Genomic DNA, 25,986 nt, shown 5'->3' with positions numbered 1-25,986 from the left:
ACAGAGAGATACTAAGAGAGGACAAGTCCTGAGCCAGATACCATAGTGAGACTTGATCTAAAGATCAGCAGAGTAAGACTACATCCCCCACTGTGGTAGTTCACATGCATTTGCACATATGCGATTTCTTCTTGGGCACCTAGATAGTAGGATGGATAGGATACTATACTTGGAGTCAGGAAGACCCAAGTTCAAATTTGAATTTACTTGTTAACTGTGTGACCTTAGGTAAGTCACTTAACTTCTGTTTGCCTCAATTTCCCAGTTTGTAAAATGGGGGAAAATAAAAGTATCTACCTCCCAGAATTGTTGGGAGGATCAATGAGATAACTATCTTTTTTAATTTATTTTTTAATTTTTGAAAATTTTATTTAATTAGTCAATTTAGAATATTTTTCCTTGGTTACAAGAGTCATGTTCTTTTCCTGCCCTTCTCCAAATCCCTCCCATAGCCGACACACAATTCCACTGGGTTTTATATGTGTCTTTGATCAAAACCTATTTCCATATTGTTAATACTTGCACTAGGGTGATCATTTAAAGTCTGCATCCCCAATCATATCCCCATTGACCCATGTGATTAAGGAGTTGATTTTCTTCTGTTTCTACTCCTACAGATCTTCTTTTGGATATAGATAGCATTCTTTCTCATAAGTCCCTCCAAATTGTTCTGCATCATTGCATTGCTACCACTAGAGAAGTCCATTACATTCAATTGTACCACAGTGTATCAGTCTCTATGTACAATGTTCTCCTGGTTCTGCTCCTTTCACTCTGCATCAATTCCTGGAGGTCATTCCAGTTCACATGGAATTCCTCCGGTTTATTATTCCTTTGAACACAATAGTATTCCATCACCAACATATACCACAATTTGTTCAGCCATTCGCCAATTGGAGGGCATCCCCTCATTTTCCAATTTTTTACCACCACAAAGAGCACAGATATGCATATTCTTATATAAGTCTTTTTCCTTATTATCCTTTTGGGGTATAAATCCGGCAGTGCCATGCCTGGATAAAGGGGCAGACAGTCATTTAGTGCCCTTTGGGCGTAGTTCCAAATTGCCCTCTAGAATGGCTGGATCAATTCACAACTCCATCAGCAATGCATTAATGTCCCAATTTTGCCACATCCCCTCCAACATTCATGACATTCCTTTGCTGTCATGTTAGCCAATCGGCTGGGTGTGAGGTGGTACCTCAGAGTTGTTTTGATTTGCATTTCTCTGATTATAAAAGATTTAGAACACTTTTTCATGTGCTTATTAATAGTTTTGATTTCTTTATCTAAAAATTGTCTATTCATGTCCCTTGCCCATTTATCAATTGGAGAATGGCTTGATTTTTGTTTAATTGATTTAGCTCTTTATAAATTTGAGTTATTAGACCTTTTTCAGAGGTTTTTGTTATGAAGATTTTTTCCCAATTGGTTCCTTCCCTTCTAATTTTGGTTACATTGGTTTTGTTTGTACAAAAACTTTTTAATTTGATGTAATCAAAATTATTTATTTTACATTTTATAATTTTTTCTAACTCTTGCTTCCTCTTAAAATCTTTCCTTCCCCAAAGATCTGACACATATATTATTCAGTGTTCACCCAATTTACTGATAGTTTCCTTCTTTATATTCAAGTCATTCACTCATTCGGAATTTATCTTGGTGTAGGGTGTGAGATGTTGATCCAAACCCAATCTCTCCGATATTGTCTTCCAATTTTCCCAACAGTTTTTGACAAATAGTGAATTTTTGTCCCAAAAGCTGGGATATTTGGGTTTATCCTAGACTGTTTTCTGAGGTCACATACCCCAAGTCTATTCCACTGATCCTCCTTTCTGTCTCTTAGTCAATACTATATTGTTTGGATGACCACTGCTTTAGAGTATAGTTTGAGATCTGGTAGTGCTAGGCCACCTTCCTTCACATTTTTTTTCATTATTTCCCTGGATATCCTTGATCTTTTGTTCATCCAAATGAATTTTGTTATGGTTTTTTCTAATTCAGTAAAAAAAGTTTTTTGGTTGGTCAATGGGTATGGCACTAAATAAGTAAATTAGTTTGGGTAGGATTGTCATTTTTATTATGTTAGCTCATCCTACCCATGAATAATTAATGTTTTTCCAATTACTTAGATCTCGTTTTAATTATATGGAGAATATTTTGTAGTTGTGTTCATATAGTTCCTGTGTTTGTCTTGGCAGATAGATCCCTAAGTATTTTATATTGCCTAGGGTGATTTTAAATAGAACTTCTCTTTCTAATTCTTGCTGCTGAAATGTGTTGGAAATATATAGAAATGCTGATGACTTATGTGGGTTTATTTTGTATCCAGCAATTTTGCTAAAGTTGTTGATTATTTCCACTAGTTTTTTAGTTGATTCTCTAGGATTCTTTAAGTAGACCATCATATCATCATCAAAAAATGATAGCTTGGTCTCCTCATTGCCTATTTTAATACATTAAATTTCTTTTTCTTCTCTAATTGCTACTGCTTATGTTTCTAGTACAATGTTAAATAATAGAGGTGATAATTTGGTTCACTCTTGATCTTATTGGGAAGGCTTCTAATTTATCCCCATTGCAGATGATGTTTGCTGATGCTTTTAGATATATACTGTTTATTATTTTTAGGAAAGGCCCTTCTATTCCTATGCTTTCTAGTGTTTTCAATAGGAATGAGTGTTGTATTTTGTCAAAGACTTTTTCTGCATCTATTGAGATAATCATGTAATTTTTGTTGGTTTGCTTGTTGATATGGTCAGTTATGTGGATGATTTTCCGAATATTGAACCATCCTTGCATTCCTGGTATAAATCTCACCTGATTGTGATGAATAATCCTTGTGATCACTTGCCAGGAGTCTTTTTGCTAGTATTCTATTTAAGATTTTTGCATCAATGTTCATTAAGAAGAATGGTCTATATTTTTCTTTCTCTGTTTTTTCCTGACTTTGGAATCAGTACCATATTTATGTCATAAAAGGAATTTGGTAGAACTTCTTCTTTGCAAATTGTATCAACTAGTTTGTATAGTATTGGGATTAGTTGTTCTTTGAATGTTTGATAGAATTCACTTTTGAATCCATCAGGCTCTTGGGATTTTTTCTTAGGGAGTTCTTTGATGGCTTGTTCAATTTCTTTTTCTGATAAGAGATTATTTAAGTATTCTAGTTCTTCTTCTGTTAATCCAGGCAATTTATATTTTTGTAAATATTCATCCATGTCACCTAGATTATTTATTTCTTGTCATATAATTGGGCAAAGTGGTTGTTAATGATTGCCTTAATTTCCTCTTCATTAGAGGTGAGATCTCCCTTTTCATCTTTGATACTGTTAATTTGGTTTTCTTCTTTCCTTTTTTTTATTAGATTGGCCAGTATTTTGTCTATTTTATTTGTTTTTTCAAAATACCAGCTTCGAGTCTTATTTATTAATTCAATGCTTCTTTCATTTTAGATTTTATTAATTTCTCCCTTAATTTTTAGGATCTCTAATTTAGTTTTCATCTGGGGATTTTTAATTTGTTCATTTTCAAGTTCTTTGATTTGCATGTCCAATTCCCTCCCTAATTTTTTCATATATGAACTCAAAGATAGAAATTTCCCTCTGAGTACTGCTTTGGCTACATCCCATAGATTTTGAAATCTTTAACCGATTTTGGAGAATCATATTTTTTAATTTCCAATTAATTTTTTATTTGGTTCTCCATGTACTCTTACTAGTTATTATTTTTTATTGCATTATGACCTGAAAAGGTTTCATTTATTAGTTCTGCTTTTTTGTACTTTTTTGTCATGTTTTTATGCCCTAGTCCATGGTCAATCTTTGTGAATGTACCACGTGCTACTGAAAAAAAGGTGTATTACTTTTTGTTCCTATTTCTTTTTCTTCATATATCTATTAACTATTTTTTTCAAAGATTTCATTCACTTCTCTTACCTCTTTCTTATTTATTTTTTGGTTTGATTTATCTACATTTGGTAGAGGAAAGTTCAAGTCTCCCACTTGTATAGTTTTACTATCTATTTCCTCCTTCAACTCCACTAGTTTCTCCTTTAGAAATTTGGATACTGTACTATTTGGTGTATACATGTTGAGTACTGATATTTCCTCATTGCCTATACTTCCTTTTATCAGGATGTAATTACCTTCCCTATCTCTTTTAATCAAATCTATTTTTACTTTGGTTTTGTCAGATATCATGATTGCAACTCCTGCCTTCTCTTTCTCAGTTGAAGCTCAATAGATTTTGCTCCAACCTTTAATTCTCATCCTGTGAGTGTCTACCTGCCTCATATGTATTTCTTGTGTAGACCACATATGGTAGGATTTTGGTTTATATTCCACTCTGCTATTTGCTTTCGTTTTATGGGTGAGTTCATCTCATTCACATTCAAAGGTATGATTGCCAATTGTGTATTCACCAACATTTTGATATACTCCCCTAGTTCTGCACTTTCTTCTTTTGCCATGTCCTTTTAAATCAGCAATTTGCTTTTAATCAGCTTCCCTTCCCCCCCTCCCTTTTTGTTCCCTTCTTTTTTTAAGGGTCTGTTAAGTTCCCTTCCTCCTCTCTTTCCCTCCCTTTTTGTAATCCCTGCCCAACTCCCCCCCCCCTTGGTTTTCCCTTCTCACTTTCCCTGTAGGGTAAGATAGAATTTGATACCCCAGTGGATCTAGATGTTCTTCACTCTCAGAATTGGTTTCACTGAGAGTAAAGTTTAAGTATTACATATTAGCACTCTCTTCTCCTTATAATAGTATTCTTCCCTTCCCATTCCCATGTACCTCTTTGTGTGATATAGATTATCCTATTTTATCTTATTCCTTCAAGTTTCTCTTGGTGCCATCTTCTTTTCCCCCCTCCCTTTTTCATTTTTTGCATATCATCTTATTCCACTTATTACCCCAATTACCTGTGAATGATTCTTCTAACTACTATAATAAGGAATATAATTTTTGAACAAATAACATTATTCCATATATTAATATAAAAATGTTGATCTTATTGAAGCCCTTAAAGAGGAAAATTTAAATAAAAAATAACTTTTCCCCCTTTTCCTTCTCTTTCTTATTTACCTTTTCATGTTTCTCTTGATTTTTATGTTTGGATACCAAACTTTCCACTTACTTCTGGTCTTTACTTTACAAATACTTGGAAATTTTCTATTTTGTTGAATACCCACTCTTTCCCCTGGAAGTATATAGTCAGTTTTAATGGGTATGTGATCCTTGGTTGAAGAAGCAATTCTCTTCCCTTTCTGAATATCATATGTTATGCTTTGCAGTCCTTTAGTGTGGAAGCTGCCAGATCCTGTGTAATCCTGATTGGTGCTCCTTGATATCTGAATTTTCTCTTTTTGAGTTCTTTTAAAATTTTCTCCTTTGCTTGGAAGCTCTTGAATTTGGCAGTTACATTCCTGGGGGGTTGTCTTTTGAGGATTTAGTATAGAGGTGTTCAGTGAACTCTTTCAATGTCCGTTTTTCCCCCTTGTTCAAGAACATCAGGGCATTTTTCTTCAATAATTTCTTGTAGTGTGATGTCAAGATTTCTGTTTATTTCTGGGTTTTCAGGTAGACCAGTGATTCTCAAATTGTCTCTTCGAAACCGGTTTTCCTAATCTATCACCTTGTCAGTGAGATATTTTATGTTTTCTTCAATTTTGTCAGTCTTTTAACTTTGCTTTATTAATTCTTGCTGTTTTGCAAGATCATGGGCTTCTAGTTGCCTAATTCTGGTCTTTAAGGACTGGTTTTCCACTATAATCTTTTGATTTTCTTTTTTGGTTTGGTCTATCCTGCTTTTCATGGCTTCCAACTGTTTCTCCAATTGGAAGTTCCTGTCATTTAAACTATCATTTTCTTTTTGAACTATTTCCCACTTTTCTTGTTAAAATTCTTCCATCTTTTTGATGAGCTCCAATTTAAATTCTTCTAGGGATTGTGGCTAATTTCCTTTTTTTTTTTAAGTTTGGGTGCATTTATTTGTATATCTCCTTCTGCTATTTCCTCTGTCGTCTGGATTTTTCCTCCATAAAAATTATCCAGAATCAATGCCGCCTTCTTGTTTTTCTTGATGTTAGAAAGATGTTTTTCCTGGGCATTATTTGCTATCACTATGCTGGTTTTTTTTCTTCCCTTTCCTGTCAGAAGTCTGAGTGAAGAGGGCAGGGTCTCTGTGCATGGAGCTAACGAGCATAGTTTTTGCCTGAGGCCACCTGTCAAGTCTCTGTAGCTTCTACTGTTTATTGACCTTCTCTGTGCCATCTCTGTGTGAGGGTGCCCAAGGTTTGAGCTCTTCAGCCTGCTGAGGTCTCAGGTCTAGCTGCTCTCAGGGGTAGGTCTTTGGTGGTCTTAGTCAGCTGCCAAGGACCTAGAGGTGCCCCTCGCTCACTCACTGATTCTAGTACATTGGCTCTGACTCTGGTTCTGTAGATTGGGTGGGGGAGGGTTGATCAGCTCGCATTTTGGTGAAAACAAGTTCACCCCCTTATAATGTGTGAATGCCCAAATCCCATGTACCTTGATTGCTGTGCCCTCCTGTAGAGTCCCTTCGTTCATATGAATTTGTTTTTTTTTTTTTTGGCCTTTTGAGGTAGTCTATATCAGTAGGTGATGAGGAGAGGTCTACACTGGTCTACACTGCCACCATGTTTACCCAGAAGTCCCAAGAGATAATAAATATAAAGTTAGTAAATGTCATATCAATGTTAGATATTATTAGCCACCAAACTTTTGTGTTGTCACTGAAAGGTAAAATTATACCCCATAGAAAATTAGTTCAAAAACATTTCCCTTGGGTTTAAGATATTGGTAACATTTGTTTATTTGCTATGTATTTAGTGTACATAGATTATTCATATTTTAAGCTTTGCGGCACACTGAAAATACTTAAAGGAAGCTGGAAATCAAATCAGGTTCCAATAAAAAGTTAGGTATAGAAATTAAGCAATACAAAAAAGTGAACAAATGACATAGTAATCTAAGAAAGGAATTTCCTTTCTTCAAAAACTCTTACTTTCCTTCTTAGAATCAACGTTATGCATTGATTCCAAGGCAAAAGAGTGCTATGGGCTACGCAATGGGGGTTCAATGACTTGCCCAGGGTCACACAGCTAGAAATGTCTGAAGTCAGATATGAACCCAGGACCTCCAGTCTTTAGGCCTGGCTCTCAATTCACTGAGCCACCCAGTTGCCCACTGCCATGGACATTTTTAAAAAATTTATTTTCACAGGGAAGGTAGTTGGCTTGAATTGACTCTAAGATGGAAAGTAAGGGATTTTTAAGAAAAAAAATATTTTCACTATGTCAAAATATTTTCTCTTCCTATTATTTTAGATTATTTAGTAAGTAAGATAGAATTTTAAAAAATATATTTGTTTCTTATTTTGAGCTTCTGGTCTAAAATGAGTAAGGCAGCAAAATATACAAGTAGTTATAGGACAAAGATAATGAATGTGATTAGTGCTTTAAAGATACAACAGAAAACATTAGAAGTTCAGAATCAGAATAACTGTCAGGATCAGAGAAGGCTTCCTGAAGGGGGTGATATTTCATCCTGTCCTTGAAAGTGATGAGATTTTGGTAGATGGGCTGTAGTTGATGGCTGTAGGGGCAGCATTTCCTGTGAACAGAAGGACATGGGCAAATCCCAGAATCCAGAAAGCACAGAGTTCAAGGAAAAGTGGAAAAGATAGTTTGCTTAGCACATGTGGCTAGCACCCTAGAATGGAAGGCACATGGCGTTGAAGAAGAGGTGAAGCAAGCAGAACTTGGTAACTGATTCTGAACCTGGTTATACAGTGTAGATATCCATTTGACTATACACTGGCAGCCATTCAAGGCCTTTCAGAGGGAAAGTCAATTCCTTGGAGCTCTACTTAAGGAAAATTAATTTCGTAGAAGTGGGAAGAAGAGACTAAAAGAATGAGAGCCTGGAGGTGGAGGAATCCTCTAGAGGAGAAAACTGAAGCAGGCTAGATAAGAGGTTTATTGAGTGTGGTTCCAGAAAGAAAAGTAAAGAGATCTAAGTTTTATGTTTGAGATTAGAGGCCAAAGGTGCCTCGGAGTCGCCTCACTGATTCAAGCTAGTGTAACTGAGATCCCCACGGCACCAATACGATGGAGGAGCTGGGTGAATGAAGCAGTGTGGAGGGAGAAATGAAAAATTCAGCATTCAATATGTAATATGGGTATCTAGTGAATTTAAGGAAGCTTAGCTACTTAACACAGTTCTTGGCACATAGTAGGTGCTGAAGAAATGTTTATTGACTGGCTTACTGATGAGACCATTTCTGCATTCTGTGAATAAAGCTCTAGCTAAAGCCTTGGGAATGATTATCTAAATATGAAGCAAAAAATACAAGTAATTTTGTTTCTTTAAGTGTTTAAAAAATTTTATTGAATTTCCTAAAAAATCATTCAAAAACTTATACACATTAATTTTCCAATATTGATAGGAGCTCACATGTTTCTCTCTGGGTTTTTATTGGGGGGGGGGGGTAATGGTAAAATAAAGGTCATTTTTTTTAAAAAGGCATCTAAAGTGATCAGGAACAAAATCTTCCCTGATTCCTCATCATGTCATGGGCATGACCTTTCATTTTCAAAGACTGTACCAGTGGAATGCAAATGCTAGCAGATTCTACACTGCTGGAAAGATTGGAATGTACTGCTCCAGCAACCACCTGGGTTGTCAAAAAGAGCCTGGCTTTTTGGTTGTGAACTCTTATATAACAGTTCATTAACAAGAACTACTACACAGTGAACCAAAAACAAAGCTAGATGACTGCTTATGATACCCTCTGCATTACTCTGACCATTACTATTTAAGAATATTGTTTTCAGTAGCTATCACCAAACCAGATCTTCAAATTACATGACATGGGAAACTTTCAAAATATAGAAATATGGTAGAAGAAAAGAAAACTAAAAGAAAGTCATTGGCCTATCTGCCAGTAGATTTTCAGTAAACTTACAGATGATTTTATATCTCAATACTTTTATTCATTAATAACAAGCAGTTTTTTTATGTGTCTACACAACAGTTCTCAGAACATTAAATATTAAATGATAAAAATAAGATAGCAAATTGTCCCAGTACCCTTTCTACAAGAAATCTACAAAGGAGATTAGAAAAATGAGAAATAATAAACAGCTTAACAATTTGTGTTCTTTTAGCTCTTAACAGTTTCCAAAGTATAGCAAAATAGCCCTGTAAAGTAGATAAATGTTGAAATATCTAAATACAGAGATAATGAAAAAAAATCAATGAAGGATTTTTTATGAGATTTGCTTATACATTTTTTAAGTTGCATTGGATTTAGGAAAATATCTGTTCATATCAAAGATGACTGCTATTAAATAGGCCATTCTCTAAAGGGTTTGGAATAGATTTGAAAGTTATCCATAGTCTAATTTCCTTACTTCACAGGCAAGAGAGAGGAAATGACTCTGCATAGGCCACATGGGATGTGGCAAGGCTGGGATTTGAACAGAGAGACTCAGACCAAGACCACTGGCCTATGCTGGTACTTTCCTTCTATCAAGGATGGGCTGATTCTGTTTAAATTCAATTTGAATGAATTATTCAGTTTGGTCTAGACTCTAGGGCCTGTTTTGTTTTATGGTTTTCTTTGTGGCTAGACTAACCCAATTATTTGTCATTTATTTCTTTCTCCCTGAGGATCATGGTGGTCAAATAAGAAAGGCCAAGGCCCTCGTCCTTGAGATGGGAAGAATAAGTGCTGTTTTCATATTTGATCAGATAATTATCATAAGATTAAATCCCATCGTTCCTTTCTCTTGTCACTTTGATTTCCAAAGAGTAATATTACTCAATTTCTATATGTTTCTTATCTTTCAGTATGTTTTGAAGCAGAAAAAAAGCACCAGCTAAGATTGCTATAGTCTCATTTCCCTATGACCTGATTTTTTTTAGAATACTCTTACACACACTTACACATATGTATGCACACACACTCCTTCCACTTGTGAGGATAGACTCATTTACATTTTTAAAAGTTTTGTTGATGTCTTTTTTAGGCATCTTAAAGTCTAAGATATTTACCTTGTAATAATATTATAAACTAAGTTAGCTTTTGGAAATATTTGAGATGACAAATTTGTTAAATGATGATACTGCAATTTGACAGTTGTGGTTTGAGTTTTGAAAACCCTTGAACAATGGCCAGCTTAATGAGTTAGAGGAATTCAAAGATAGGATTTACCATCTCTTCGCAAACAATGGTTTGTGAGTAGCACTCATTTCCATTGTGTTTTTGAGATTAGCAAAGATCACACATGCCATAAAGTATTTAAGTATTACCTGAAAGTCTCCCAAATTGAGAATAACAGTTTAAATTGAGGATGTTTTCAACATGAAATTAATATTTGAAAATTTAATGGAATTTCCTCCTTCAGTTAAACTAAATGGTAAAATTTTTCTATTCATTCTCTTATTTCAACAATCTTATACTTAATAGCATTCTATTTTTGCAAACTTTAGGCCTCATTTGGAGATGTGGGATGGGTTGTGTCCAACAAAATTGTTATAAGCAGTGTGACCATCCAGGTTTAAGAGAGCAGTTTGAGCTTTTTGTCTCCTAAGCCATTCAGCTCTCTAATGTCTTCACGTGTTCCAAACTTTATTAATGACAGAAGACATCATGCTTGCAGAGATCAGCATAGGTGAGGGGGGAAATGTTATTTCAACTAATAAAAAGGCATATGTCTTAGTATCTCAGAGGCAAGAAAGAACAAATGTATCAGGATGCTGGATCAATAATTCCCTCTTATTTCCTATTAGTGTTTGGCATTGACACATTAAAGGCAATTATGAGAGCTCCCTCAAAAAAACCTTTAAAATAGAGCACTAAGATACCTTTACCATCCATGCTATTGGTTGCTCGTTCACCTACCATTTCTACTAGCTAGAATGGGGTGGGGTGATGCAGCTTGGAAAATATCAGATCTAAAAAACAGTGTTGAGATAAAACTTTCCATGACTGAACTGTCCTACACAAAGAAGGTCATGGATAGAATCTGGAATTGAGAAGGAGCCCATAATACACCCTATGCTGGGTTGCCACTATCTTCTGTAAAATTAATGCTAAAGTGGCTTTAAATAGTTATTACTTGGGCTAAAGTGTGCTTTGTACATTTAGTAACCTAATAACCCAACTTAATGGGAAATGTGATATGGCTTCATCTATCAAATTCCTATTAGGTAGAATGGAAAGACAAAATTATTTATATGAAAAAGTCATTATGTGAAACTAATTTAAGCAAAATGGTTCCAAAGATATTCAGTGGCTTTTCAAGAAAACTAATGGTTAGGTTAAACTAGAATAGTGTTCCATGTAAGAGTCATACCAACCTTTTCAAATCAGGGGAAAATATATATTCTAACCCATTTGAGCCTTTCCATCTCTACCTTCATATATGTAACAAAACGGGCTAATTGTTAAAAACATATTTCATCTACATTAAACTTGGATTGGTTTTGTTGTTAATAGTATACTCTATCAAAGCACTGAAATGCAAGGAAGAGTTGAAAGAATGCAAAGTTTCCTAAGAATAAAGTTTCTTAACATTTAAAGTCAAGAAAAATTTCTAGGAAAAGATTGGGTCATTTCAACATATTCTCTTGGTATGTTGTTTGACATTAATGAAAATTACAATCACATTAAGAAAAGACTTCATTTAAGAATGATTGTGGAGCCTTCTCCTTAATCACAAATAACTTAATAGAGGAAAATTTCTAATTTACCATGAGATATTTGTAAAGAGAAAGAAACACGGAGATAAAAACATGGGCATGATGGAGGAAGAAGATCTACATCTTTCCTTCAATAGCCAAAATTAATAGTTGAATACACTTTTTATAGGATAAATAGTAAATTTTGATACATGCATAAATTGATAGTTGTGAAATTATGAAACCTTGTAATCATCTAAATTAACATTTTAACAAAATAGAATTTATATTTTGCAAATAATGTCTTAATTAAGAAAAATCTAAAAATTGCATCCTGAGTTGCTGATATAATAAATTTATTTTTGAGAATCTTTCAATTTTATATTTATCAGAAAAGTAAGGTATTCCTTGTCTTTTATTATATGTGTGTTTTGTTTGAATACCTGAAGTAAAAATATTTTATTAGCAAGAATTTTTAAAATATAACTAGTTTTTTCTAGAAATTATTTTTATATAGTTAATATACTTTGAGGTCATTTGAGGTGAATCAGTAACTGCAGTAGACAGTATATTTTCTATCTAGTGTAAGTAAACTCTAGTTATAAATAAAACAGATTAGTGAAATGTCAAAAATTATAGATATAAAAATATTTATCTACAACATGTCTATCAACAAGTTACACTTTCTAATTCTCCCATAGCAAAAATAAACTAAAATTATCGAAGTATTTTCCCTTTTTCATGGAGCTTACTATATTTGACATATTGCATTATCTACCTCATACCCCTCATTAAAGGTATCACATAGAACTTTTTTAACTAGTGGTTCAGTGGATAGAAGACTGAGCTTGGGGTTAGGAAGATCTAAGTTAAAATTCAGCCTCAAATGCTTAGTAGCTGAATGACCTTGGGGAAGTCACTTGGTTGACAACACCACCTCACAAGGTTGTTGCAAGGATCAAATGAGATAATAATTGTAAATTATTTAGCTCCATTCCTGGCACATATGCACTAAATAAATGTTAACTATATAATTGTTGTTGTTATTTTTAGTAATCTTAATAGTAGTAGTAGGTGTAATTCAGAAGGCAAATTGACACCCCTTCCCTTCACCCCCATCTCCTAAAAAAAGGTGCCTAGAATTGAAAATGGTTGTTTTTTTGTTCCATTAAGGATTTTGTCTTCATTGTTGAAATGAGAAACAAAAAGTCAGCTGTGTAAAAGTGACACTTGATTCAGATAGATATGTCTTTATTTTAATCATGGTTACTTCACTTCATTATTTCAGTGAAATGAACTCTTTGGTTCTTAGAATTATGAACCAGTAAACATTGTGCAGATGCTTTATTTTTACTTTATGGCAAACATTAGCAGTAATTAGATGTAATACGTAAATTGTAATTCTAAGCTTTTATTAAAGTATGTAAATTTGAAAAGCCATAACCCCTTCTTGGAACAGCAGCAAAGTTGCAAAAATGTGAAAGATAAGCAGTAGTAGTACTAAGAATATTTGGATAATTCTAAAAATGCAGATAGTTTCTATGTGGTGTCTGCATATTTATTTACCTTAAGCCCTAGTTAGCTGGAAAATTACTTTCAACCATTCTTTATTTTGGAATGGCATGTATTGGCAGAGCTTTGTGTCTTTGTTAGTGGGCAACAACTTTTAGTCTTTGGAAAATCTTAGCAATTATCATCATTTTAAATAATGTACTCTCTAATAAAATGTTGTTCTCCTTTATTAGGAACTTCCTGAGCCATTACATGATGACAACTATAAAAAAGTGCTTGATGAAGGACGTAGTCATAAATCACAAGAAGAGCCAGAGATTTCCATGAAGATAGCCTGGCGTTACCAAAACTTGCCCCAAATGGAGGTAAAACCACATATATGTAAAAGTTTCCTATACCTGCATGAACTTATTTAAATTTATTTTTTAATTTAAATAAATGATTATGTCCTTTTGATGATGATTTAATTTCTTCTAAGAATTTAGAGAGGCCTACAATTTATTTTAGAAATATTATCATCCAAAATAGTTGGACTAAGAAATTTTCTTGCATTAAACAAGTAAAATATTCTTTACATAAAAGATATAGCTATCAGTGATTGATTCCTTGAAGTTTCCAAATAGCTAAAGCATTACAAATAGTATGAATTTAGTAAATGTTTGTTGAATTCATTTGAAGAATAAATAAATTATAAATGTAGAGAATACATATTCATTCATGTTCTCTCAGAGTTGACATAAGAAAAACTTTGGGAAATGCTTGGTAGGTAAAAAAATGAATGAATGAATGAATGAATGAATGGGAATGAATTCTGTGCAAAGCATTGTGCTGAGTCAGAAATGCTTAACCTTTTTTCTGTCATGGATTCCTTTAGCATCCTGGTAAAGCCTATAGATCCCCCCATGGTTGGCCAGCTATATCATGTGAGCTTGATCCTTGGAAGGGAAGCTAAGTCAAATCTCAACAGCATGCTAAAAAACAGACATCACCTTCCTGACAAAGTACTACATATTTAAATCTATGGGTTTTCCATTAGCCATGTATGGCTAACATAAGAGTTAGACTATAAGGAAAGCTGAGAGCCTCAGATTTTACACTTTCAAATTGTGGTGCTGATGAAGACTTTTTGGGAGTCCCTTAGACAGCAAAGGGATCAAACCATTCAATTCTTAAAGAAATTGTTACTATTCACTGGAAGGTCAGATAATGATGCTGGAGTTTAAATATTTTGTCCACATAATGAGAAGACAGGACTCACTGGAAAAAATCCTGATGTTAGGAAAGATTAAGGATAAAAGGAGATGGGGATGGCAAAGGATGAGAGGATAGAGAGTGTCATAAAAACAATAAATATCAACTTGGACAAACTTCCAGAGATAGTGGAAGATAGAAGGGCCTGGCATGCTATGGTTCATAGGCTCACAAAGAGTCAGACATGCCAGAATAACGGAACAATAACAACAGACATCATGTGAGCATCACTCAACAGGATGTGATCTGGCAGCAAGTGCAAAAATACGCTTATTTCTAAGTAGTAATGTACTTAAGCAATACTTTTTAATATCTGTAACAACTATGGTGTGATATGAAAACATGATTTCTGTTGGTAATAAAGTCATGGTTGCTAATGACAATCTACATTCATCATTGAAGGAATTGCCAGTTTTAGAGGTTAATAAAAACATGTTTTTCTCATCCCAGTTTATGGACCCTTTGAAATATTTCTGAAGACCCCAAGTTAGTATCAGATATAAACAGAGTAGCTAGACAGCTCTGCTCTCAAGGAGTTCACTTTCTAATAAGAGGAAACAACATATATAGAAATATTTAACTATAGGACAGGTAGACAGGCCCAGGGCTCCACAGGATAAAACCAGCCGGTCCAAATGGCTGTCACATTTATTCATAAATACATATGTTGATATCCCAACATGTCTTCTTTGGGTCATCTTGATTGATAAGGCTACAGTTGTTTATTACATTGAATCATTTGACAACACCAAGCATTATGGTGCTGAGGACTTTGGTGGCAAGAACTTTCTCTTCTGGGTCTTTCAAAACTCTTCCTGTTGGTGAGGCCAAGGTTGCTTTTCAGGAAGAGAGGGAGCAAGGAAAGGAAGTCTGATGCAGAACCAGTGGTCTAGAGACAGTGCTGGCCAAGACCGGATGCTCGTCTGCTACCAGCAGTGGAGAGAAGGGATTTTACTAAGACCACATTGTGTCTCCTAGGGGCCCCATTGCATTGTTCTGGCTGTCTCACCAAAGTTGAAATGCGATCATCTGTCCACTGGAATAGCTAGACCTTCACCTTTGTATGATAAGGGCAGATCCTATTTTGTTACTTCAGTGATGCAAGTACTTTATCTCTACAGTTTGTGTCGCCTTTCTACTACAGTAGATGATACTCATTAGTTGCTACAGGAAAAAAAAAACAATTTTTAAAATCCTCCTATTCTGGTGGCAGATCAGCTGGGAATAAGCTACCCCTCAGAAAGTAGACATATGACCCATTACCAGACCTGTCCCCAAAGCCTACCCAGACCTGCCCTAGCCAGAGATCTGTCCATAAACACTTACTAGCTGTGCAACTGTGAGAAAGTCATTTTACTGCTCTTTTCCTCAGTTTCCTCAACTGTAAAAAAAGGATCAACACAGCCTCTGCCTCTCAGGGTTGTTGGGAGAATAAGATCATATATCTATAAAGTGCTTTGCAGCTTTAAAGCGCTTTACAGATATTGGTAGTTGTTATTACTCCATCCTCATAACCTTTGAAAAACAGTCACTTCCATGTTCAGGGCCCTTCCACAAGCATTTAGGAAGTCATTTTTAGGTATAGAACTCAACTTATAACCTGTAGGTATTCTAGAATCTATCATTTCACCCTCATGTATATACTCTTTCCTACTTTCCTATAAACTGGGACTTCTAACTTCAACTCTTGGTAGGCAGAAGGCTTCTACTATTCACAGGAGAGTTCGTCCTGTGTAGCTCACCATCAAGCCAGATGACAGATGGTCCAAAGTTCCCTTTGCTTCTCATTGCTCTGACAGTAGCAAGAGTCTGCTACCAAGAAGGAGAGCTCCTTCCATTTGGCTGACATGCACTATCACGTGCAGGCCAAAGATTGCCCAGGGAAGCATGGAGATGCAAGTTTGGAGCACTGGGTGCCCACAAGGAAGATAGGATGCCTGACATAGAGATTCTGGCCATTTCAGGTGCTCCTTCTAGCTTTGGTAGCTTGGTAACTTGAACTTGGTTGCTAAACTGAAATTTGTGAATTGTGAATGAATTCAGTAAACATTTGTGGGCATGGCTATTAGAAGTTTCAGAGGGTGTAGTATGATAAACAGCTGAAAAAAATATTCATATTATATAGTACAGCATTAATGTGTTTTCAGTGAAAATTTCATGAGAATTTTTTATATTCTTTACAAGTGCTAATTTTCTATGTACGAAGATGATTTGTTTATCTACCATTAGCCTTTTTAGGGGAGGAATTTGTTTTTCTATAAGTGGTAATGTGAACTATTCATACACTATTTTATTCTAACCAGTGACACAGAGGATGACTTAGTTTATGAATTATGGGACAACAGTTTTCACAATGCAAAACTGGGCCTATGTAAAACCATAAAAAAAAAGATTTCATTATCATTAGTAACAAGTTTTTTGGGGTTTTTTAAACATTAGATGTTTTACTCACCTAACATTTTGTACCAGTTGTGTGGGATCATTGTCCCTGACATGGAGAAAAATATAAAGTATGGGACTAACACCCCTTTCTTAAGGAGGAGAGACAAAAACAGAGATAGCTAGAATAAAATCTTTCATAGAAAATACATTAAATAGCTGTGAGACAAAGTGTCTTGTAAGGTCCAAGGAGGAGTGCCATTATTAAGTGATGGGTAGCTGGGGATCAGGAGAGATTTCACTGGAGAATTGCCATTTGAATTGAGATTTGAAAAATAATGAGAAATTCAAGAACTAACAAAAGAAGAGGGAGACTATTCTAGGCATCAAATCTATGCAGAGAGGCAAAAAAAATGAAGGTTCTAGTCAGAGTATAGAGAGTAATCAAGTTTTGCTAGATTCTGAAGGGCAGTCATTGGAGATTAAGGATGAGCAGGTAGGGTGGCAAAAGATTTTAGAGGGCTTCAAATGCCAGGCAAAAGAGGTCAAACTTGACTCAGACAATGGAAAGGCATTAAAAACTTTTGTCCTGATGAGAAAGTTTTTTTTATGTATGAAAAATAGATTGCGGGGAGCAAAAGAAGGAAGACTGGTTAGAAGGCTACTGCAAATTGTTCAGAGCAGTAATCATGACTATTCTAGAGTTGTGGCCATAGGCATATAGAGGAAATAATTTGATCATAGTCGTTTTTAACCTACAGTCAATTGTGAATTTTTAAACTATTCCACCCTAATCAGACCATACTTTAGAAGATCTGATTTAGCTATTTCCTGATTAGTAACAATGGAGATACTTGGTATAACAGAATCAAGTCTTGGGAACTCTAAATTTCTCCACCCTACTCAGTTTTACTCAGTTTAACAAGGTCAGGAATGTCTGCTCCATACTCAAAGATTTAATTATCTGAGAAAATGGCCTTCAACAGACATGTACAGAAAACAGCGGACAGACCCTTGGGCTGTCCTAAGTCAAGCTAAGCTATCATTGGTGCAGATGAGATGCAGGAAGGTGACGTAAAACTGTCTATATAAGGCACATCACTGGCTCTCTTCTCCCTCTTTCCCTGGAGAGGCAACTCTGGCTGGCAGCATGCTAGGCGTTCCAACATATTGGAGTGGTGGCAGTTATTTGTCTGGGTTTGGCAGTAAGTTTGCCCTTGAGCAGATTCAGATTCTGGCATCTTGGCTGAGCCCTTTTGGAGTTCAGGCTGATTCCTTCCTCCTTCACACTCCAAAACCTTACTTTCTAGATCTTCCTGCCCGGTACTAGCCAGGCTGGAGAAATCCTACTCCCTTTCCTTCTTCCTTCTTCTTAATCTCCTCCACTATATCAGTTAAATCACCATAAAATTTCCAGCTGACTTGGGTATTTTATTATTTGGGATTTTCCCTGGTGACCAATTAAATTTAGATTTTAAGTCACAATGCTAAAATTATCCTTTACACCATGAACTTGTTTTTTAAAAAATATTTTGATAAATATATTTCAATATACTTTCTTTTGTAATCCCATGTAATTATATTCATTTATTTATTTTAAATAACCTTACCCTCTCTCCTAGAATCAATACTAAGTATTCTAAGGCAGAAGAATGGTAAGGGCTAGGCAACCAAGATCAAATGACTTGCCCAGGATCACACAGCTAAGAAGTGTCTAAGGCAAGATTTGTACCCAGGACCTCCCATCTCCAGGCCTGGCTCTCTATCCATTGAGTCTAGTTTCCCTATATGCCATTTAGTTTGTGAATTTAGAAACATTAAAGAAGAGATTCAGGTTTTACCAGACTGCTTAAAGGGTTCAGGAGTCTGTGACACAAAGAAGTTTTGATTGGGGGGAGGGGCAATGGGTGTTTTTTGTTTTGTTTTGTTGGGAGGGGGTTTCCCTCCTTTTTTCTCCCTTACACTGAAGAGAGGGAGAGAAAGAAGGAAGAGAGGAGAAAGGAAGCAACAAGGGAGAAAACCCTCACCCTAACTTATGTCTTATTAAGCAAAGCAAATTCCTTCACTGGCCATGGCCAAAACACATCCACTAAGTCATGCCCTTGGACTAGATTTCCTGCAGAGATTTCTCCTGGGCCCTTTTATATTCTCCTTCCATACCACTTCTCTTGATGTTCTTATCAGGTCCTACGGTTTGAATGTCCATCTTGGAAATGGGCCTATGCTGCCTCAACTTCTCTGCTGACCTCCAGTCTCACTTCCCCAGCTGCCTTTCCAATTCTCAAACTAAACGTCCAGTAGACAGCTTAAACCTGACATGCCCCAAACAGAATTCATTCTCTTTCCGTCCAAACCCCACCCTCTGTGGCCATCAAGTGGAATATCAGCCTCCTCGTCCCTCAGGCTTCCTACCTGGGTGTCACTCCAAGGCTCCTCCTCACTCTCTTACCCCCTCCCCCATAGCTGAGCAGCTGGCAAGGCCTGTCACTTGGACCTTCCTTCTTTAGTATACTCCACTCTCGCCTATGACACTGCTGCCTCTCTAGTGCAGATTCTCATCACCTCCCATCTGGGCTACTCTAATAGCCTACTGCCATTAGTATATTTAAATAGCCTTCTGTTATTACTAATAGCCTACTACTAGCTGGTACAGTATAGAGCCCCAGGCCTGGAGTCAGAAGACTCCTCTTCCTGAATTCAAATCTGGCCTCAGATTCTTACTAGCCGTGTGACCCTGAGCAGGTCACTTAACCTTGTTTGCCTCAGTTTTATCATCTGTAAAATGAGCTAGAGAAGGAAATGGCAAACCACTCCAGGATCTTTGCCAAGAAAACCCCAAATGGCATCATAAAGAGTCAGACATGACTGAAAATGACTGGACAACAAATTTTCCTCTGTATTATTTTGTGCCTGTTTACTTTTTCAAGTTGAAATTGCTTAATTGTTTGTTCTTGATTAATACTCTTAAAAATTGCAGCAGTTTTCAGAAATCTGTTATACATTAATGTATTTCCATAACTTACTTTTTATCTGGAGATAAGGGGGACATTTTTTTTCTTGGAATTTTTCCTATAAAAGATTTAAAGGCTTAATAATTGTTTCATATTGTCTAATTGTCTTTCTGTAGGATATACTTGTTCATTCCAAACTAATTTTTAATTCCTAACTAAAAATAGAGTTAGATGAAACTAAAAGATATGCAAATTTATTTTTATTTTCCAGTGAACTATTTTATTCTTAATCAGTCGTATGAAATCTATCACATGATAAACTGTCCCATGGAATCAATTTTCTGCTGTCATTCATCCCAAAAAAATGAATTTTCTATCACATCAGTATTATAATTAGAAATACTAATGATTAATGATGGTCTAAATGAATACTTTATTTACTGATAATTTAGTGCATTTCTTTCTGTGCCCGCTCACTCATAGTACTCCAGGAAGCCTCAATCCACTAATAAATTTATCAAGTCTAACTTAAAAGAAGTGGAAAGTCTCCCTTTCTTTCTCTCTCCATGGCCAGTCTGCTAAAACAGATTATTCATGCTTACTTGATTCAGGTAGGCTTTTGCAAGCTTCCCCACTAGGCCTGGGAATGTGGTACATTGAGGTCTATTCAGAGGCTTCTGACATAGACCAAGCTTTGATTGTGTGGTGTTTTATTATAGTCAAATCCTAGTCTCCACCCAGTTTGTTGGCACTCTACTTATTCTTTTGAATCGAGAAAGGTTATCACCTACCTTAATCCCTGCAGCAGTGTGGATTAAGGACACCAATGTGCCCCAGGATTCTCAAAGAGGATCCTGGAAACTTCTTGTTTCTTCTTTTTCTCTGTCTTTACTAAACTCTTTGGGGCCTTAGTGAGGATTTGCATCTGAAATGGGCAACCTGGAGCTTTTCTCAATGAAGACATCAGATCAAAGTTCAGTTAGTCAAGGCCTTTCTAAAACATTAAGGGGGCTTGGACTTATACAAGAAAAAGATGAGCTCTAGCAGAGATTGCAGTAAAAACATTTTGAACTGTAATCCGGATAAAGGATAGATTATAGGCCAAAGAACAGACCCTGTTTAAATTGCTTTCACAACCTTTAGACTAAATAACTTCACTCTCTGTTTTTTATGAAGCATATATTTTAATGTAGACTGTTCTTGTTTGGGAATGTTTTCATATTAGTTAAATGTAAATGCCAAGATAAATTTGCTTTAGGTATCTTTAAAATTAAAAAAAAGGAAAAGAAATAAACAATTAATTCTTGAATCAAATCAAGAAATCTGACTCAAAAGATCACCCCAAATCATTTTAGTAAATAATTTTAAATAAACATAAGTATAGCCTTAAAGAGGCATGAACATTTCCTTTACTATATTTAAGAAATAATTTAACTACGAATATTGGTTTAAAATTTTAATTCTTCTGCCTTTTAAAAATTATCATCTTGATTTAATTAAAAAATTATCATCTTTGAGCATTCAAGGATTGTAAGTACCTAATAACAAGCACAAAAATATTGCTTACTTGTTAGTTTTTATACCTAAATGACCTGAGTTTCAGTCCAGGATACTGATCAAAGACCAAAAGTAGTAAGTTAAGGCCTTTTGGCTTCTGTAGTGATTCCTCTCTTTGTGTGTGTGTGTGTGTGTGTGTGTGTGTGTGTGTGTGTGTGTGTGTGTGTGTGTGTGTGTGTGTGTGTTCTGCAGGCAGCTTTTTCCATGGAAATTAGGATAACAGTATATAGTGGGCTTTCACATTGATCTTTCTAGAATCCTTCCCCAACAGGAATCTAGAGAACCTGAGACTTGTCTGAATGAGTTTATAGTTTTAAATAACAGGAACCTTCCAGGCTCAATCAGGACATTTAAATCATGCAGTTTCATAATTATGGGCTAGAAACTAGCCTTGTGATTTTATTAGTATAGGGAGCTTTCAGTGCACATTTAGCCTTGGGTATTACTTAGAGAACAGAGAGGTTAGGGACTTGTCCAGGACCACATAGCCAGAATGTATCAGAGATGGGATGGAGCCTAGGCCTTCCTATCCCCTAGGTCAGCTCTCCTGGCTAGTCTCATAATTTTATAACTGATGCATTGAAGTATGATATGGTATAAAGAGACATCTAAAAGAGAGGTTTTAAAATTATGATAAAGGAGCTCTGTGAATTTGTTGATTGTGTTTAATATTCCAACTTAACATCTGAGCTCTTTGAGAATAGAAATTATTTCATTCTTTGTACTTTTACAAACTCAGTGCCTGGCACATAGTAGGTGCTTAGTAAATGTTTGTTGATTATTTGACTGACAAACTGTGACTGCTAACACATAAAAGAAACCATCCTAAAATGATATATGTGGCCTTTTTCATCAGGCTGGTCCAGGAACATCGTCAAGATTTGGACATTATTATGATGTGTCAAAAAGGATGTCCCAAGAGGTAATTCAGTCTGCAAAATGGCACAAATTTTTCCTTCCAGAAGAAATTACTTCATATGCTAATGTAGAATCCTGGTAAGTTCCTAATCTTTGTCAGATTTCAAAGACTTATATAACAAAGTTTCCTTTGAAAAGGCCCATAACTTTAAGTATATACTGTGGAGGGTAAGTTGTAATTTTTTACATTGCAAGTAGTGATGATTACATTTTCATTTTGTTTTTTATTTCATTATACAATGATTTTTCTTTTTCATTTTCAAATCTTATACACTTATCCCTGCTATTATTTTGACTCTCAATAGTTGAATATTTTAGATACCAGATATTTATAAGTCCTACTGCTTTAATTATCAGTAAATTATGAAATAGCTTTAAATCACTGCCTGTTGGCATTCCTTATAATAATGATAGATTTTTAATCATGATAGCAATGAAAAGAATGTAAAATAGTGTTTTTTAAAAGAAATCAATCATGCCATGCTATCTAATATCAGGTAGCCATCAGTAGATTGATACCATACTAGTATGATGAGCTAAGATTAAGTTTTTATTTCTTAAGGTTGTCAATGTCTAACCAGAGGGCAAATACAGCATTCTTCATACTCTTCGTGTAGAACCAAGAGTCTTAGGTGTTCAACTAAACCAGTGACACTAACAACATATTTATACCATTAAATCTATGAAAATTGTAAGTTTTTTGGATTCAGGAATTCATAGGGGTCCAAATAATTCAGTTTTGTGATTTGACTCAAAGAAAATTAAACTTGGGATGGGTTTTCCCAAGGATCAGAACTAGTTCATGTCCTTAGGAACCTTATTCTTCTACAATTAGAGTAGTAGATATAGTGGTTTGTAAATAGTTAAACAGAAGAGGAAATTTTGAAATGGAGGAATATGGATAGAGTTCTAGAACTAGAGTCACAAAAACCTGAGTTAACAAAAATCTGAGGTCAGATCTTTTAGCTGTGTGACATTGGGCAAATCACTTAGATGCTATTTGCCTCAGTTTCCTTAGATGTAAAATGGAAATAATAATAGCACCTCTTCCCCAAGATTGTTGTGAGAGTCAAATGAGATAATATTTGTAAAGGCATTTAGCATAGTACCTGACACTATACAAATGCTAAGTATAGCAATAATAATTAATGGAATGATTCAGGAACCTATTTGTCAAACTATCTCATTTCAGAGATGTAGGACTTTGGTTAAGGTTTTAATTTATCATAGCTAGGTAACTTGGCGTATACCTCATTGATCTCTCTCCTAGTGTAGTGGAGCAAGCATAGAACCAGGTATCAGAAGACTTGGGTTCTGGTCTGCCAGTCTTAGCTGACCACTCTTATATAACACTGGACTCTATGAGCCTCAATTTCCTCAGATGCTAGATGCAAATAGGGATGACCTCCCATTTTTATAGTGTGTTAAGCTTTATATAAACTATGTCTCACAACAGTTCTGAGAGATCAATGATAGTAGCAGTTGTACTAATCGTCCTGGTACCCTTTTTTCACATGAAAACTCCAGTCCAGATTTTCTACTTACAGTACAAGTACTTTTTCCTTGGGATTATTGTGATGTTGCAGTAGAAAAATGCAACAGAAAGCACTTTAAAAACCTTAATTTATAATAGTAAATTATTATGCTTATCAGTATTATCTTTATCTGCCTTGTTATCCAATGAGGATGATTGAATTCAGGCTCATTCATAGTTTCTATAGATTTAATATTTCAGTATTTTGAAAGTCTGTGATTTGATTGGGGAGGATTTTCTTTGTACTCAGTATGGGGCTAGACTAATTTTCAAACAGCAGACTTAATATCCATCCAGGTCCATCCTTTATTTTTATACATAGTAAGTACTTTATAACTATTTATGATTGATTGATTGATTGATTGATTGATTCCCATCTCATTGGGAGACCTGCTAGTTCTTGTACTTCTGGAATACCTTTGAAAGTCTCAAGTCACTTCTATTCCCCCAAAGACATGACTATAGGAATTCCTCTTTTCCCAATACTGAACAAATGACATCTTTTTTTCATCTTAAAAGAAATAGTTATATTTTAGATCATAAATCATTATTAGAATTTTTCCAAGGACCAGAACCCAAGTATGTGAAATAATTAGCTTCTGTTTTTGCATATAGCTTTAATATGGTTTCAAAGATAGTAAAATCTAGTCTTTGATATTTGCAAGTTAAAATTAATATTATATCTAGAGAGTTGTTGTCTCTTGCTATTTTTTTCTTCTTCCATTGACCTACAGCCTTCTTGATCATCCATCATCAGCATGACTTCCCTTAACAAAAGTATACTAAGCAGAGATAAGGACAAAAACAAAAACAAAAAGTTATAGACAAAAACAAGAAAATCCTTGTCAGATGAGTACTGATATATGTGCACAATAGGCATCAAAATATATTTGATACAGTATAGTTCTTCATATAGAAAAATGAAAATTTGCTATGTTACTTTCTTTGCCCTAAAGAAGCTTCATAATAATAAGTTGGGGGTAAGAAGCATCTATTGAATGTAAGATGTTACTTCTGAAACCTCTACATCCTCTGCAGCCACAGCTTCCAAAGACCTCAAATAGGCAGCTCTCACCATCAAAGTCCTTGGCACTGTCAAAGGATTCAACATCAGAAAAAGATATGATTATTTTCAATGGCATTAAAGAAGATGCTTTAGCATCTATTTTGCCCCCCACACTCCTTCCCTGGGCCTTTCCATCTGATTTGCAGCTAAAATCTCTTCTTTGGGCCATCTCCCTTTTAAAGTGTGAGCTCCTGGAGAGCAGAACCTGTCTTGCCTTTTTTCTTTTTCTTTCTTTAATATCTCTAGTGGTCTTTGTATATAAGTACTTAATAAGTGCTTTTTTAAAATTCATTCATATAATTAATGATAATAGCACCACTTACTTCACTCCTAAAGAACTTTATTGACACTCAAAAATTAGATTAAGAAAATTCTATTGTTCACATACCTAAAACTTATTCACCCAGATGACTGCCTTCCAGAAACTATGTTAAACACATTTGTAAATATAATGATCACCACCTGCTAAGAACTTACATTCTAAAATAGCCTCTTCAATTTTTCTTTACTTATTAGCTTTTTATAGTCTCCTTCCTTCAGACAACTCAAGGCCCCCTACAAGAAACTCATAAATTTTTTTAAAGTACAATTAATACTACAGATCCTAAGACAGCTTCCATATGCAAATGGTGCTTAATATATCATTTTAATTACGAAGAGCTTTTCAGATATTTTTAAATATATGCAAATAAAGAATGGATGACAACAGATGAAAGAAAATTTATAATTTTAGAAAAGATCTAAATATTTTCCTCCCATGATCCAAGGGACTAGATAGTATTACATGAAAATGATTTTTCCATCCAGTTGCCCACTCTGGGTCCAATTGTTATTCTTCTGTCCATCTTTTTTTTTTCTAAGCCAACTCAAAGAATATTTCTAAAATTCCAACCAACTCTGTGTTAACTGCTATGCAGGATAGCTAAAGTATTCCAGTGAATCGGTGATGTCATTCAGGTGGATATTTTCATCTACCTAGATCCTATCTTTGTACTGCCAAAAGAACATCACAAGAGCTCCTTCTAGTGAGTTGAGGGCCTTCCTTTGGTTCCCTTTTAATTGCAGTGACACCACTAATGAGGACATAGAGCCTACTGGTTATTCTTTACTCTTGCCTTA

The 25,986-nt window shown here is 35.1% G+C and overlaps 1 protein-coding gene across 1 annotated transcript in view; it reads left to right on the top strand.

Annotated features, from left to right (window-relative positions):
• Positions 1 to 25,986, top strand: part of ELP4 (elongator acetyltransferase complex subunit 4) — a 281,026-nt gene that overhangs the window by 43,482 nt on the left and 211,558 nt on the right. The window contains exons 4-5 of the mRNA XM_007497217.3: positions 13,445 to 13,576; positions 22,206 to 22,345. Of these exons, the coding sequence (XP_007497279.3) occupies positions 13,445 to 13,576; positions 22,206 to 22,345 (272 nt within the window). The remainder of the gene's footprint in view (positions 1 to 13,444; positions 13,577 to 22,205; positions 22,346 to 25,986) is intronic.

Source organism: Monodelphis domestica, chromosome 6 (assembly GCF_027887165.1).
Source record: "Monodelphis domestica isolate mMonDom1 chromosome 6, mMonDom1.pri, whole genome shotgun sequence".
Taxonomy (NCBI): Eukaryota; Metazoa; Chordata; class Mammalia; order Didelphimorphia; family Didelphidae; genus Monodelphis; species Monodelphis domestica.
This window is presented reverse-complemented; position numbering and strand designations above follow the sequence as displayed.